Source organism: Diceros bicornis, chromosome 36 (assembly GCF_020826845.1).
Source record: "Diceros bicornis minor isolate mBicDic1 chromosome 36, mDicBic1.mat.cur, whole genome shotgun sequence".
Classification (NCBI taxonomy): Eukaryota; Metazoa; Chordata; class Mammalia; order Perissodactyla; family Rhinocerotidae; genus Diceros; species Diceros bicornis.
The window spans coordinates 22,160,116-22,174,405 of NC_080775.1; the positions used below are offsets into that span (position 1 = coordinate 22,160,116).

Here is a 14,290-nt window from a genome sequence, read left to right on the forward strand (position 1 = left end):
AAATCATAATAGCAGCTACCTCATAAGGTGGTTGTAAGGATTACATGACCAAATTCATGTAAAATTTAAAACAGTGTCTGGCATATAGTATACACTCAACAAATGTCAGTTACTATTACTTACCTTTCTAAATCCCAATATATCACAATTAACAGTAAAAAAATCAACCCCAGAATAAGGTAAGGTTTCACCTCTGCCATTGACTGTGAGAGGCAGCACGGGCACTTAAGCTTCTGGGTCTCAAATCTGTCACATGTGAGGTAGGGAAACTGAACTCTGACCTCTCAAGGTCCCTCCCATCTCTGACTTCTCTAAGCCCACCCCTAAGGGAGATGTTTTGAGGAACATCTGGCGCACATTCGATACAGGATAAAAGCATCCTGGCAGCATTCTCAGAAAAGTGGGTTTCTGTTAAACAAATTTTATAATTTCATGTCTTTTCACAGAAAGCTACACCACTATAGGGCTAAACATTTTTGGAGAGGTGGGCAGTGGAACTGTGGTGAATGCAATGGGCTTCTGGAAAGTGTGTGGTCTACAGGCAGAACAGTGGAGGGGAAGATAAGGAACTGAATGATCTGCTTCTGATGAAATATTAACAGCTACAAGGACATCAAATACTTGTGGCTTTCCTTCAGACGTGTCCTTGTTTTATGACTCAGGCTTCAGCAGCAACAACCCCATTGGCTACAACTGCGTTTCTTGGCATTGGTTATTGTCAGAGCAGACCAAGCCCTTGGTGATGGAACCTGAAGAAATCAAAATAAACAAAGGAAAAAAAAGGCTGCTAGCAGTAGTCTCAAGGGACTTGGGAACAGAGTAAAAACAGAGCCACCAACGTGGAGTAGTAGATCACATCCACAGTTTTCCCTCGGGGGCTGGCTTCTTGTTATGATGCTGAAAAGTCTGTGTGGCTCTTTGAATAGTCCAGACTGGGATTTTCTCCTAGGAAAAAATAATACTAAAGCTTGGAGCTTCTCATGGACTAAAACATAAACACCCACTTGAGTCTTTGGCACCTGGAAGAAATATTTAGTCATAGCAACATGGAAGTCGACCATCCATGGTTTCTGCTTCTCTTGGCCAAAGTTGGTGCCTTCAGGATGATTTACATGGTTGAAGTGTAAAAATATATTCACCACCGCACAGTAAAAAGACAAACTGTCAAAGAAGGATCCACCGTTTCCTTTTCTCTTCCTACCTCCTAACCCACTGCCATCTAGCTTCTGCTCCACCCATCATCATTGACATCGTCACCAGTGATTTCCCTGTTGGTAAGTCCAATGGGTAATTCTCAGTCTTCACCCTACCTGACCTTGCAGAAGCATCCAATTCTGGGAAAGTTCTCTTTCTCTGGTTTCAGGGATACTTCTAGAGTGCAAGTTTCATAAGAGTAGGGGCAGTGTTTGCTGAGGCATTTCTCATAATGCTTGGTAAAATGCCTGCTCATATTAGATGCTCGATAAATATTTGAAGAAATGATCCAGACTTTCCTGGCTCATCTCCTGTCTCTTCGGCTGATCCTTTGCAGGACTCTTCCTTTACCCACTCCTTAAACGATGATGCTCTTCTGGGCTGGTTCTGGACACGCTTCTCTTCTACTCCACACACCCTTCCCAGGTGACCTCATCTACTCCCTTGTCTTTGCTGATCACCCTTCCGGTGAGGTTTCCCATGCCCTTTTTCCCAGCTGAAACCCTCTCTGCAGACTCTCATGCCTATTGGGCATCTCTGTTCTGATGCCTCATTGACATTTCAAACTGTTCCTCCCTCTCTGCTCCCCTTTCAGCCAGTGGAATCAATACCTGCCCAGCTGTCCAAACCGGAAACTGGGAGTCATCCTTAACCCTGCCCTCCCTCCACACACAATCCCCAGCACGATCACCTCCCACATTCAATCTCCGAGTTCTGTGGATTCTTCTTCCTAAATCTCCCTATGATCTGTCCTCTTCCATCATCCCAACTCAGGCCCCAATCTTATCTGGGCTATTTCAACAGCACTTCCAACTGGTCCTGCTGACGTCTGTGGCCTCATCTTACCCTCCAGCTACAGCACCAAGCGCTCCCCCTCTGCGCACTTGCACATGCTGCTCTTTCTCGCCTTTTTCCTTGGCTAACTCCTACTTATCCTTCAGGTTTCCAAACATCACCTCTTCCAGGAAGCCTTACCCTGACCCCACCAAGCCAGAGTTAGGTGCCCTCACTACGTGCTTCCTATCAGAGTGCTTATCACATGATACTGTCATTTCCTCTTTAATGGCTGTATCTTCTGCTGGATGTGTCTGTGTGGTTCACTATTTTAGCCCCTGACACTGGGACAGTAACTGTAAAGATATTCACAAACACTTCTGAATGGATAAAAGTAGATTTCCAAATCTGTAAAACTCAAATCAAAACGGAATGATATCATTCTAAAAGAATTTGATTTAAAAAACAAAAACCTTGAGCCCAGTTTTCAAATGGTCAAAAGACGACACTTCCCAAGGTGATGAGGAGGAATAACCGAGAGGACAGGGGTGCCTTTCAGACAAGCAGACGTCAGTTGTGGTCAGTTTAAGTTTACATCCAGAAAGCTCCTTCCCAAACGCTTATTCGAACTGATCCTTCAAGTTGACTCGGTTTATAATCTTGCATAATAAATGAAATGTGGTTCAAGTATTACCTAATGTGCAGTGACTCAGGAAGAGATAAAAAGATGTTGTCTCCTCATTCCCAATTCTTTAAGCAAAAAAGACTCTAATGGTATCTTAACAGTTCACAGTTGGAAACGAGTTGGAAGCTCCTCCAAGACAGCATTTTACAGGTGAAGCTGAGGCTCAGCTGCCTCATTTTACGAGCGAGAAAACCCGGGCTCAGAGAGGCAAAAAAAAAACAAACAAAAACCCAACTTAATTCAGGCCATGCCCGGCTAGTTAGCGGTAAGGACCCTGCGCGCTGTACCCACCCGTCGGGATCACAAGTTGGTGCACGGGGAGCTGTGTTTTCAAGACCATGTTGCATGTGAAACGTTTCTTTCAACCACACTTAAAACTAATAACAGTGTCATTATTCAACAGAGGGGTGGCCAGCTACTCGGAGGAAGAGAACTGAAGTAGAACGCTCCTCAGTTCAACACTGTGCTTCTCGCTGGGGCAGCAAGAGGAGAACCAGGAAGAACCCAGTGGTGGAAGTCCAGAAAGAACAAATGAAACCAAGAGGCACCGATGCACAGGCCCACAGGACCGCGGTGAGGACTATGTCAGGGTACTCACCTTTTCTTTGTCGCTAGCCTCTCTAGCCACTGTGGAGCCCTGTAACACAAAAACGTAATAAAAACATGCACATGTGAGGCATCAGGTTTCACACGTTTAAAATATGCAGACGTTCTGGGGCAGAGCACAGAAGTCAATGAGCACCGAGTTTGCTCCGGAGCCTCATTCTGAGTGAGCTCTGTCCCCTCTCCAGTCACTACGTTCTGCCCAGTGTGCGCTGCTCCTCTGCAGGTATCCTGTCCACTCGTCAACCACCCTTTCCCGATCATGTCACTGTGCTGTCTTTTCCCTGATTCTTGTCCCTCTGCTGGAAATCAGAAAACTTGACAATCACTGAACAATAACTTACTAAACACAGGATCAAAACCACACTCTCCTTCGTGACTCAACTGCCGGAAATGGTTGGTCTTGGGGTCCTCACAGGTGAAGGGGGCCACCAGCTGGCTGCACTGACCGGTGGGGCATGAAATGCCTCTTTTCCCACACAAGGTCCTCCAGATGGGGGCATGTCCTAGCCCTCTGCCTGCCTCCCTCGCCTGTTCTGGGCTAGTGATGAACATGTCTCCCTCACTTACTCTGAGTAAGACCCTGTGGGTGCTTCACATGGGAGATCCCTTCAGACACAAATGTTCACTTGCACCCTGTCTATCCAGACCCTCGGCTGAGCAAAGAGGTATCAAGTGGAAGCAAATATAGGTCTTGATCTCAGAGATTTCTACTCTACTGCACTGGTTTTCAAAACTCTGCCTCAGAGCTCTGGGGGTGTCCGAGGTGACCCGAGTCCACCTCAGACAGGGGCGCTTGGGGTGGAGTTCAGGAAGAGAAACCTTCTTTTGCTTGTGGAAGATTTTAATGCAAAAGAAATGTGGAAAAACGAAGGCCAGTGAATTCCTAACTATGTCAATACAACAACGACCGTTTATTCTTTGTGCCCCTCAGTGACCATCGCAGTGTCCCACTTAGCAGTGCCTGACACTCACTGAATACACAGTTGGAGAAGGATCACAGAGCAATTTACTGCTCTCCCTCCCCCTCCAGCACCGGACACCCAGCCATGACTAGGTCAGGGGTGTGATTCGCTTACTTGACCACCTCTTAAATAGCCACTTATTGCCCCGGAATAACTGCATTAGCCAATCATTAAGAGAACTTACATGTAACTCGGGAAAAGTTAAAGTAGCTTCTAGATTGGCCATTCATAAAGAAATCAAAATTGTTACTCTATGACCATCTTCGCTGCCAGTGGCTCAGGCACTGATTAGGATGCGTAACCTGTAATTCATAGATGAGCAGACTCCTCGTATTGGGGAAGGGAGCCTCGACCAGGCCGGAGTCTCCCGCGGGTCAATTCTCCATCCCCCTAGCACTCAGCATTCCCAGCTCTGGTGGATCTGAGAGACCCTGCTGCCAGCCCAGGGAAAATGCTCAGTTTCTTGGGGACATGTCAGAGGAGCACAAAGCTGACCCACCAAATAAAGATGGACGGTGTGAATCGGTCATGAAGGAAAACCTGTGGCCTGTTCCATAACCACAGCACGTACCCCTCTGCACAGCTATCCCTTGCAATGGTCTGTTCCTCCCTTTAGGGATACTTGAATATGGGTCACAAATACCTTCCTTTACACACTGATTTCTAACAAGGAATGTTCCCAAATTAAAAAAAAAAAACCGGGGACATTTGTAATACTTGAGCACTGCCTATGCTACTGGGCAGAGGAAGAAACTATTTATTCCTCTTTGGATCCTTAACCAAGTTTTTGGTGTGCGTGTGTGCTTTCCCTCCTCCAGAACAATTTACCCTCCTTCTGATTCTCAGTGAAGCTTCATCCCTATGTAAATACAGATCATTAGCCTGGAAAACACTCATCCAAGTTCAAATTAATTCAGAATAAAAAATTAAAACAAAAATAGGAAAGTAAGATTAGTAAGTCAAGGCCAGAGTTTGAGCCATGAATGAAATGATGCCAGATGTCCAGGTTCCATCACCACTGAAAGTCCTGGCAAGAACAGAATTTATTTATTCTACCAGCTAAAAAGGGAGATGAAATTATGAAGTTCAAGGCAAATTCAAACTATACTGCCCAGTCTATAAGTATAATTTACATCAAGATACGTTTACTAGATGCCTACTTGAATGAGGCACTATCTTAGGCATTTCAGGGGGATAAACAAGAAAGTAGGACAAAAAATTTGCCTGTAAGGCACTTACTCACTAGCAGAATGGATGAGACAACCATATTTCATTGACCAATTCCCATATGCTATGCATTATGCTGGACAGGACATATCCATATCTCGTTTAACCCTCACAACAACCCAGCAAAGATAAGTAAAATTATCCCTTTTACAGATGAAGAAACTGAAGGTCATTAAGGTTCAGCAACTTGCACACAGCTGACAAGTGATAAAACCAGGACATGTGGCTTCAGAGGTCACTCTGGTTTCTTACATAGGCAAGTCAGACAAGTGAAGAGTCCTGTAATCCTCAACAGAGTACGCTAAGTAGCACTGCAAAGGCTTCGAGAGAGAGATGGTGCTGGAAAAGGGGTGTGTAAGAGGGTGGGGATTTCCACCAGGGGCAATTCCAGGGAACAAAATGGCTATGACTTGGAGGCAGACTGAGCAAGGCTGTATTTGGGAAGCTTATATGGTTTATCCCAACGCCAGAGGGTAGGAGATGAGCCTAGACCATTTTCCCTCCCTTAGACTAGCTTTTCTCAAAGTGTGGTTCAGCACCCTGGGGTCTCAAGACCCTTTCAGGGGTCTGCAAAGTCAAACCTAGCTTTACAGCAATAGTGAGACAGTATTTGCCTTTTTCACCATCTTGATATTTGCATGGAGATTGCAAAAACAATGATGGGTAAAACTGGTGGCAGCTTAGCACAAATCCAGCAGTGGCACCAAATGGTACTAGTAGAGTTTGTCATAAACTATATATACATATATGAATGTCCTTGATGAAGCAATGAAATTAGTTTTATTAAATCTTGAGCCTGGAGTACACATCTTGTCGATATTCTGTGTGGGAAGTATACAATACGCACTTCTGTTTATAAAAAAGGAATGGCTTAAGAACAGTCATTTTTGTGATGGTTTGAGTTATGACCTAAACTAGCCGTGTTTTTATGAAATAACATTTTTACCTGACAGAATAACTGGCCATCTATGTTTATTCAGATCTAGGCATTTGGAATATATTTACTCAAAGATGAACAAAGCTGCTGAGTTCATGTCAGGGGGGCTGTGTGCTGTCACTTCACAGAAAACAACTGACAGAACTTGTTGCCGGTGGTAAAATTTGAGCTTTCAAGTGAAAATTAGAATTTTAAAAAACTTGTATTCACCACTCTGAGCTTGACAGCTTCTCAATACTCAGACTTTTCTGATGAGACTGGTGATGACATTAATGTGACTTCTTGATATTGTACAGTCACGCCTTGCTTAATGACAGGGATACGTTCTGACTGAGAAACTCGTTGTTAGGCAATTGTGTCATTGTGTGAACATCATAGAGTGTATTTACACAAACCTAGAGGGTATAGCCTACTGCAGACCTAGGCTGTATGGTGCTAATCTTATGGGACCACTATCATATATGTGGTCCGTCGTTGATGGAAACGTCCTTATGTGGTGCATGACTGTATAATGAAATGTGTCCGTTATTTGGAAGAGCACGTACTCAGGGAACCCATCCGTTCCAAATGACCAAAGCATGATGTATTCAGAGCAATGCACGCAGACCAGTGGATTTTAATGATTCCACATTGAAACTAAGCTTTGAGGAATTACCACTTGTCAGGTTTTGGTATAATATCAAAGTAGAATATCCACAAATTTCTGAAAAAGTTAAAACATCCTCCTCTCCTTTTCTAACTACATATTTGTTTAAGGTCTGATTTTCTTCATATACTTCAATCAAATAACAGATACTCCAACTGTCTCATATTAAGTCAGACATTAAAGAGATTTGCAAAAATGTAAAACAATGCCACCTGTCACTAAATTTTTTGATTTGGAAGATACTATAGTTATTTTTTATAAAAGTATGCTAACATAATAGTAATAATAATACATAATTTTATTATTTTAAATTAAAATAAGTATTAAAAATTTTCTCATATTAATTTCTAACATTGTAAATCTCAGTAGACATAACCTACATAAGCAAAAGCTTTTGGGGGTCCTCTTTTAAGAGTGTGAAGGAATCTGAGATAAAAAAATTTGAGATCCACTGACAAAGACCAAAGAGGTTGGCAAACTTTTTCTGAAAAGAGTCAGAGGGTAAATGTTTTAAGCTTTGTGGTCCACAATGGTCTCTGTAGTAACTACTCAACTCTGCCATTATAATGTGAAAGCAGCATACACAACACAGAAACAATGGTCACGGCAGTATTCCAATAAAACTTTATTTACAAAAATGGCCAAGCTGGATTTGCCATGCGGGCAGGTCATAGCACGCCAACTCCTAACCTGGACATTCTCCATCTAAGTCAGTGATCCTAGAAGTCAGATCATCTCACTCCACTCTCACAATTTCCAGCAGAAGGCCTCTTACTCAATGCCATTGAAATAGCCTGTCTCAGGGCCTGTTCCCTCTTCTGGAAATGTTCTTCCCTCAGCTCATTCCCTCGCCTCCTTCAGGTCTGCTCCAGTGCCATCCTCCCAGTGAAACCTTCTCTGACACCCTATTTAAAACTGTATCCCTTCCCCATTCTTCCTCATCTTTACTTCTATCCATGGCACTTATCACTTCCTAATATGCTAGATGATTGACTTAGCACTGTTGGTTATTGTCTGTCTCTTCCCACCAGAATATCAGTGCCTTGAGCACAGGTTTGGTCTGTTTGGTTCATCACACTATTCCCAGCACCTGAAACAGTGCCTGGTACGTAGTTGGTGTTTAAGAAATACCTGTTGAATAAATTAGACATGATACCTCTAATATGTTCAAGGGTCTTCTGGCAAAGCCAGCAAGTGATCCTTGCTTAACACGAAGGAGTGCACGGCTCGTTGCCTGGTAGCTTTAAGCTCTGAGCACCTCCTGAGCGTTTAGCACAATCAATTACGACATTTACAATGTGGATGAGTAAGCTTCATTACTGAATACAAATCAACAAAATCAATCTTACCTTTAAGTCGTATTTCCTATATACAGATAAACGGTGGCTGAACACATTTCTTGTAACAATCACATAAATTTCAACGCCATCAACATTAAGCCGGTACATGCCCAAGAATTGAGGAAGAAGGGTGATCCCATGACATTCCACTATATACTGCATAGGAGAGAAAGAAATAGGGAAAAAAAAAATTATCCAATCAAAAGGTGCTTGTTCAGATGTAAAATATAACTCTTTTGCTTATGGTGTTTATACAAAGTGAAACTCTCCAACCATGAAGGTCCTATTTGCAGAAAATGACCATGTTTGTACTATTTGGCAAGGATCTGTGTTGACCATATATACACAGCTAAGAAAATTCAACTTTACCTCCAAAGAGATATTTTTTCCTAACATTCTAAACTAATTTGTCAAGTCAAAACTGGGATATAATATAATTGTGGAGAGAGCCCAGTGTTGGAAGCTGGGAGGGTTGGGCTCTAGTCCTAGATGTTCTGTTCATCACTGAGATTGTAATGTCTGGAGCTAAGCTTCCCAGCACAGCAACGGCCTGAAGGGAGGGTGCTGTGCTACCATGGAGCACTTGCTCCTGTTGTAGACACACGGAGATTCTCTGGCCCCACGTTGGGTTTCATCAAGTCCATTAGATGAGTCCCAGCTTTGACCCCATTTCCAATTAGTGTTGCAAAAATGCAACACGAGTCTATAAGTCTTTAATGACCGTACTCTAAAAGGCCACAAGATGGAGACACTTCTTAAAAGCATATCTTTATAAAATGGGTCCCATTGTACAAAGGAAAGTCAGGTTTTCCTTTCTTTCAAATGAGGGAAAAAGAAGATTTCAAAAAAGCTCTTTTATGTCCACGACACGTGTGTGAAATCTCTAAGCTATTGAATAGCATGAAGAGTATGAATCCAAAACTATAAAAATTGTACACGTTGCGTGTATTTACAGAGAGATGCCTGGAAGAATGGTCAGCAAATGAAAATGGTGGAATTTTGGATAACTTTGCTTTCTTTCTTTTTTTTTTAATTATACTGCTTGAATTTTTCTGTTTTACAATGAGCATTTTATACAAGAAAGTAATTAGAATGCCCTTTTAAAATTTTTACTGGTAAACACCATCAATAAGCAACTCTCCTAATGTTTAACCATCTCAAGAGTTAAAAAGCCTTTAGCTTTTATCATTAAAAAAAAAGACGAACAGCATCAGTATATAAGTTTGAGTTTTGCCACCCAGAATTTTGGCAGATTTTTAAGGATGCTTCTGCCCCTTTTTTTTTTTTTTAGCTTACTGACCATACCTGAGCTATGTATTTCAATTTGATATATTTTCTGAGTAGAGTTTCACCTCAACTTGTTCTTAATTTGAAGTCAGACCAGTGGAACATTTTCTATTTCTCTCCTTTTGAAAAACAGTAAATTAACTTGAGTTTTGCTTATGCAAAACAGGTGGTAAAAAGCCCTTGGTTGAAAATAAAATTTCTCACATCTGATCTAAAGAAATGAAAAGGGTTGTTGTCCCTCACCTCTGAAGAAAGATGGCTGGGTGGGCCTTAAAGATGAGCCTTAAAAACACGGAGACTATGGGATTCTACACTGCATAAGCACGTACACAGAACGTAGGTTTGTGAGCCAGAAAGATGTGTGTATGTATCCTGGTGCCTCCATTTACCAGCTGTGGGGTCTTGGGCAAGTTACTAAATCACTCTTCATTTTAGTTTCACTTTCTGGAAAATGAGCAACATAGTTCCTACCATGAAGGTTATTGTAACAATTACAGATAATAGTACATCAGAATACTTCACACGATACCTGTGTACTGTACTATACTCTTCCTCCTACTGTAGATGACAATAATAACAATGATTTTCATTCAAAACGCAGTTAAGAAACTTTAATGCTACACGCATCTGCTTTGTGCTCCAAACCAACTCACAGGTGTGTTCTGGCATCTACTCTGAGGAAGCTCACGTGACCCCTGCCCTGGTGGGGCACACACTAGTTTCAGTGTGGCCGTTCAACCCCGCTCTGTGGTCTTCTGCTCAGATTATTCTCATCATGGCCTATCTTTTAAAAGTCCTGCCAGTAGAATAAGTCTCTTTGATTAAAATCTGTGTACAGGCCACAGAGCACCATGGAACAGAGTGGATATTAATCATTAATCATGTTGATGAATACGTTAAAGAAACCTGAATACTATACAGGAAATCACTGACAACGTTTTTTTTTCCCTAGGGAAAAACACCCACACAGATTACATTCTATAATTCCTCTGTCTTTAAGATTAAATAAATTACTACATATAAAAAATAGAACAAATTTGATCTCCTTCATCAGCAAGTTTCTACATGCACTCATTCTCAAAGGCATGGCTCACCTATGAAGGTTTTTGATAAACATCTTGAAAAATATAGATTTAATAAACATAAAACTCCTTAGTAAATAACTATGTACAAAACTACAAACCATATTCAAGTTTCTCACATTAGATTCTAGTATTGATAAGCAGCAGTTGGTGCCAAAGGTTTAGAAAGCATTTAAGTGTCAAACTTTGCAGAAGAGAAAATACTACCCATTTATCGAATTTCTACATGGGAGCACTGGGACAATACACTGTTTCATTTTAGTAGAGGAACATTTCACTGGGTCTTTGAGCACCAGGGTTGAGGGACCACTGTACTCTAGCATATGTGTCACTGCAGGTGAGAGTTGACATAAAGAAGCCGGAATGTTAATCCTCTCAGATTCTTCACCAGCTGACCCAGGCAATACTATGCACAAACTCTAACACCAGTGGGCACAGCTACAAGGATTCTGACCCACACACACTGCTAGAGGTAATCCCACAACCAGGGAGATGGTAAATTCATAGCCACAGCTTTGGCTGAGCTCTCAGCATGACTCAGCCACATCATGCTGCTGGGAGCCCTCTGGGTCCAGCTCCACATTCACTAGCTGTGTGACCTTGGGTGAATTATTCAACCTCTCTGTGTCTCTGCATTTGCAGAAGAGGGTAACAATAATACTTAGCACAGAGAGTTTTGTGAAGAACGTGAAGATCAGGGACATGGGACTCACAGGACTGCCAATGACTCCAGCAGGAGCAAGATGAAACCGAGACCCTGGGACAAGGGGTGGAAAAGGAAGGAAGGAAGGGGCAAGGGAGGGAGACTTCTAAGAGCACCTGATGTGCTCCTAAAATGCTCTCTGAGAAATGGATTCTATTTTAAATGCATGATAGGAACTCCCAATTTCAAGGAACCTCCACAGAACAAAGACTTTCCCAAAAAATGAACAATGTTGCATATGCGTGTGTTTGTGCATGTGTGTACGTATTTGCTCATAAGGTGAGGAAATATTTTTGTAAATATAAAAGAAGCACTAAAAAATTATATTCCTCACTCATGTTGCTTTTAGGCTCAGAACTCTGAGCACTTTTGCTAGAACACAGGCTGTGTATATACAATCCTGAAGAGCGTTCCTTTCAGTGGCTCCTCAAATATGGCATCTTCCTCGGCCAGTTATTTCCACCTTTCGGGGTTCTCTCGCTCACCTGCAGCCCTGCTCTTCTCTCACGTCAAACAGAGAAGCTCTGTCTGGCACCTGGAGTGGCGCTTTCAGACGCTTGTAACTCAGTGATGACACTGAGATTTCATCTGAATAGGCACTGAATATTCACTCCCCAATTTTTAAAAGTGAACTTGATAATGATTTATCAATTCTTATTATGCTTACTATATGGAGCGATTCAACCACAATTATTCTTGGGGTCAGCATCCAAATTCTCAGTGTTAAACTCACTGCATTACCTACGTTTGCATTTTAAAAATGTTGTTTTTATTAAGGATTTTTCACTTGTGCATTTTCATAGCTGGACACCCCATGTCCCCTTGCTCTGTTGTTTATCATGCAGTGGCTTCTGTTTTTTTCAACAGTGTTCTCAGAAGCTTATATTTGCTGGCATTATTTTGTCTGTAACCTGTATTTCCAACACTAACAGATTTTACCTTTTTCTGTCTTCTTTTAAAAAATCCACTTGTAAATGATTCCATGGTGTCATCAATAAAACCAAATTTTATCTCTTCATTAAGTCTCCCTTAGAACTTTTTCCTGAAAAACCGTGGCCTTGTTAGAACTGTAATGCAGTGATAAATTGATGTGGTGAAATCAGAATTTTAAAACCATATGAAATGCAACAGCCACAAGACCTGCTTCCTTTGCTCTCAGATGCTCAACAAGAATAACAAGTATTATGAATCCCCAATTTGTGGCTCTTCTCATGCAAAATGAAACGCCATTAACAGGTTCACAGCTGACTGAAGGTTTCAGCAGAGAGGACTAAGTGATGTACCACAACAGATAAATATTTATATCTCCACATGATAGTGTGAAGCTGGGCTCTGGCTTTAAGAAACTGCTGTTATTATCACGTTTCCCCCCTTTTTGCAGAGGCCTGAAGTGACAATTGAATATAGCATCAAATTAATACTTCAATGTAAAGTCTTGTTTCAGTTAATGTTTTTGAAAGGTTAAATTATCTGTAATCCTTATTTGTGCCTCTGGCTATGTTTATAGATCACTCCAACAACATACTTGACATAAAAGAAAGACAGACAGACAGAGAGAGAGAGAAAGAAAGACACAGAAAGAGAGGGAAAGAGAGAAAGGAGGAAAGTCAGCCAGCCTGAAAGTAAGGAGTACTTTGTTTTAGAAGGACCAAATAAACAAATAATCCAAGCTTTCCTTGAATTGATATTTTGGGACAATGGTCTATAAGAGTTAGTTAATATAATTTATTTTGGTTTCAAATAGTTTTGAAGTCAAAAAAGGAATGTAAAAATGACTACATTGAAGTTAATATAAATAGAAAACTCTACTGCTTTTCTTAAACTTTATATCAGGCTTAAAAGGAACAAACATTCCTCTGCAGTGTTTACAAACATTCTTAGTACTGAGATAACGCAGAATACACCTGAATGCAAACACTGGTGCTCCTAATGCTGTTTGTTACACTATAATAAAGACGCACAAGTAACATCGTCCTTAAAGATGAAACGACTGTAAAACATACTCTGTCATGAGTACAGATGGCGTTTACTCACTGACTACAATTAAAACGCAGAATGGCTGCTCCAAGCCTCACCCTGGTGAGGAGCTGGGAGAGGCCTTGCTGCCCCGCTGTGGAGCACAGTCCGCAGCCTTCAGGGGGCAGCTCCTTCTGGGTCTGCCTTCCTGTCACTTTGGCCCAACCTGGGAGCTTCTGGACGGAAGACTCCAGAGTGCCCTGCCAGACTGGCAGTGGCGTGGTGGGGCCTGCACGGCAGTTTGACTTCTTCTCCCTCTGTCCAATCCTACCTCCTTTCCTCTTCCCTACATAGGCTGTGATCCCTAATTACAACTTCTCGACCTCAAACTCTGTGGGCTTCTGCTTGGTCAAGTCACTCTGAGTGAGAGTCAGCAGACACAGGAGGCAACAAATTCAGGCCCCCAGGAACTACAGAGGTTAGGACTATCAGAAATAGAATTTGAACATAAAACTTTAAATGCAAAAACGTTTAAAGAAATAAAGGATACAGTTTCAGAGATGAGCATATAACAAGAGGTATCAGGAACGAGCTGGTAGATTTTTAAAAATGGAACTGCTAGAAGGAAAAATATGATTATTAAAATAAAAAATCATTGGATAGGCGAGACAACAGATTAGAACAGCTGAAGAGAGAATTAGGACTGGGAGTAGCTGAGGAAATTACCCAGAATCGAGCAGAGATGTTTGGAGATGGAAAATGGGAAAGAAAAGTTAAGACATGTGGAGGCCAGATTAAGAATGTCAAATACATAGCTGTTGGTGAAACGGAAGGAGAGAACAGAGGAGACAGGCGAGGTATAAAGACAAAAGGACGACACAATTTCCAGAA

At 41.8% G+C, this 14,290-nt stretch overlaps 1 protein-coding gene across 1 annotated transcript in view; it reads right to left on the reverse strand.

Moving 5' to 3' along the window:
• Positions 1-14,290, reverse strand: part of PIP4K2A (phosphatidylinositol-5-phosphate 4-kinase type 2 alpha) — a 165,431-nt gene that overhangs the window by 27,640 nt on the left and 123,501 nt on the right. The window contains exons 5-6 of the mRNA XM_058532564.1: positions 8,381-8,527; positions 3,252-3,290 (exon numbers count right to left, since the gene is read on the reverse strand). Coding sequence (XP_058388547.1) covers positions 3,252-3,290; positions 8,381-8,527 — 186 coding nt within the window. The remainder of the gene's footprint in view (positions 1-3,251; positions 3,291-8,380; positions 8,528-14,290) is intronic.